Below are 2,402 nucleotides of genomic sequence, written 5' to 3' on the forward strand. Positions count from 1 at the left end.
TGCCTACCTGCTTCCTCCTTGGCAAACTTGGTGAATAATATCTTTGTTTCTATAGTAAACTCAGAACTCAAAGAGCTTCAGTTTATGTATTATTTCAATAATCCCCCAACCCCAGCTTCCTTTAGAACCCAGGATTGCTTGAAAATGTGTAAGCCAGCCACCTAACCTTCACTTTCTCTGACATAACTGCAGCCTATCTCAACCTTCTTTTCATTTACCCACTGAGTTCTGAAACTACAAAGATTTAAAGGAATAGCATGAATCTTCATGAATCTCTTCAAGGCGGCCTTCACATCCTTATTGCGCAGGCTGTAGATCATGGGATTCAGCATAGGGATCACCAGTGTGTAAAACACAGAAGCCATTTTATCAGTATCTAATGAACGGTTAGTTCGAGGCTGCACATACATGAATACCATTGTCCCGTAAAAAACTGTGATAGCCATCATATGTGAAGCACATGTGGAAAAGGCTTTTTTCCTTCCTTCTGATGAACGTATCTTTAGAATGGACAGAACAATGTTGATATAAGACAGTAGAACTGTAATCATAGAAAAAATCAAATTTGTAGCTGCAGATATAAAGACTATTGTTTCTGGAATGTAAGTATCAGAGCAAGACAATGCTAACAGAGGTGCTATATCACAGTAAAAATGGTTGATTACATTAGAAGAGCAATAAGACACAGAGAAGATACAAGGTGAAACTACAATAGCTGTAGAAAAGCCATAGAGGTATGTGAGGAATACCAGCAGAAGGCAGCTTTGCCGAGATACCACCACCATGTAGAGCAGGGGATTACAAATGGCTACATAGCGGTCATAGGCCATCACAGCAAGCATGATGACCTCAGCTACAATGAAAAACAAGAAAGCTCCCAGTTGGGTGGCACATTCATTGTACGAGGTGGTTTTCTTCTTTACTAAAATGTTGGTTAGCATTTTAGGGGCAATGACAGTAGAGTTGCCAAGATTGATGATAGCCAAGTGTTGAAGGAAAAAATACATGGGGGTTTGAAGTTGAGAGTCAACCATAGTGAGGGTGATGATTCCCAGGTTCCCTGACACAGTCAAGCTATAGATCACCAGGAAGACCAGGAAGAGGGGAATCTGGAGCTCTGGACAGTCTGAGACTCCTGTGAGAATAAACTCAGTGACCTGGGTGAAATTTCCAGAAGCCATGAAGGAGTTTGAAAATGTCATCTATTTGGGGAAGAAAAGAAGTAGTTACAAACTTAAAAGAATTATTTACTTGGACTGATGTTAGATGTCAAAAGCAATTCCTTGCTGAGGTTTCCTTGAAATGCATATCAAACTAGCTCAGTTATTAAACCCGAGTTTCTAGTTATAGCAAGCAAACTTTGCAATTGTTTGAAAGACATAAAAACAAGTAGAGTAAATTAAATAGGCGGTCCAGCATTATGCCACATTTGAGGATTTACTTTCCCACATTCTTATTGGTTTATGAATATGTTCTCAGCTTGCAAACATTTGAAGCCATGATTCATATCTTATATCTTTTGCATTGAGCCTGAAAAAATGCAATGTCTCCTGGTGATTTCTTAATCTGAGTCTAGGGACTATCTGCCCCTTATTCTACATTCTATTCTTTTATTTCCTGTATTAAATGCATGCTTAACTTGCAATTCTATCATCCATGTCTGTTACCTTGTTTTTTCTCATTTTCCATTTCGTTAACTGAGACAAAAATACATGAATATAAGTCCTCAGATCTATTTTTCAGGTTACCAATTATTTTTTCAGTTTTTATAATTATAGTGAAAATTTTATCATTGTCATAATTACTTGATGTTATGCTTTACTGCATACTACTTCCTATCACTTCCCTCTCATTATTCCATTTTGTCTTGTCCCAAAATTTTGTACAATTCTTCATATTTTTTCATTGTATTTTTATTTTTATTCATAATTTTTATTTACAAAGTATAAAATATTAATTTTATATCATATAAAAGATATCTGCTCTTAATTTTAGTTTGTTTTTTTATTGATATTTTCTACATTTTTATATTGTTCATAATTGTAATAATAAAAATTGATATTCTATGGAGTTTCCACAATAAGCATCATTCATATACATATTTGCCATAGAATTGCATGCTACTTTAATATGGATGAATATTTTCCTAGAGCTGCTTATTTTAAAGATGATCACCTGCCCATAACAAATCCAATTATAGTACCTTGTAGTCATAATTGATATTCCCAGTGGTGGGCAACTGGCCGCCAAATTACTGTCATAATCCCTCATCTAAAAATTTGAGTTATGTTCTAGAGAGTACAGACTGTATCATCATAAATGTCTGAATTTTAAAACCCAAGAATTGTTGACATTTTCTCTTCTAAAAAAAGAGAGAATAGAAAATAAATAGAAAATTATTC

General features: G+C 35.0%; 1 protein-coding gene across 1 annotated transcript; it reads right to left on the reverse strand.

Annotated features, from left to right (window-relative positions):
- Positions 1-234: 234 nt before the first annotated feature.
- On the reverse strand, positions 235-1,181 carry LOC134377032 (olfactory receptor 8J3-like). Its single transcript, XM_063095636.1, is given in 2 exon segments — positions 235-269; positions 272-1,181. Coding segments are annotated over 2 exon segments (945 nt in total).
- Positions 1,182-2,402: the final 1,221 nt, after the last annotated feature.

Source organism: Cynocephalus volans, chromosome 4 (assembly GCF_027409185.1).
Source record: "Cynocephalus volans isolate mCynVol1 chromosome 4, mCynVol1.pri, whole genome shotgun sequence".
NCBI lineage: Eukaryota > Metazoa > Chordata > Mammalia > Dermoptera > Cynocephalidae > Cynocephalus > Cynocephalus volans.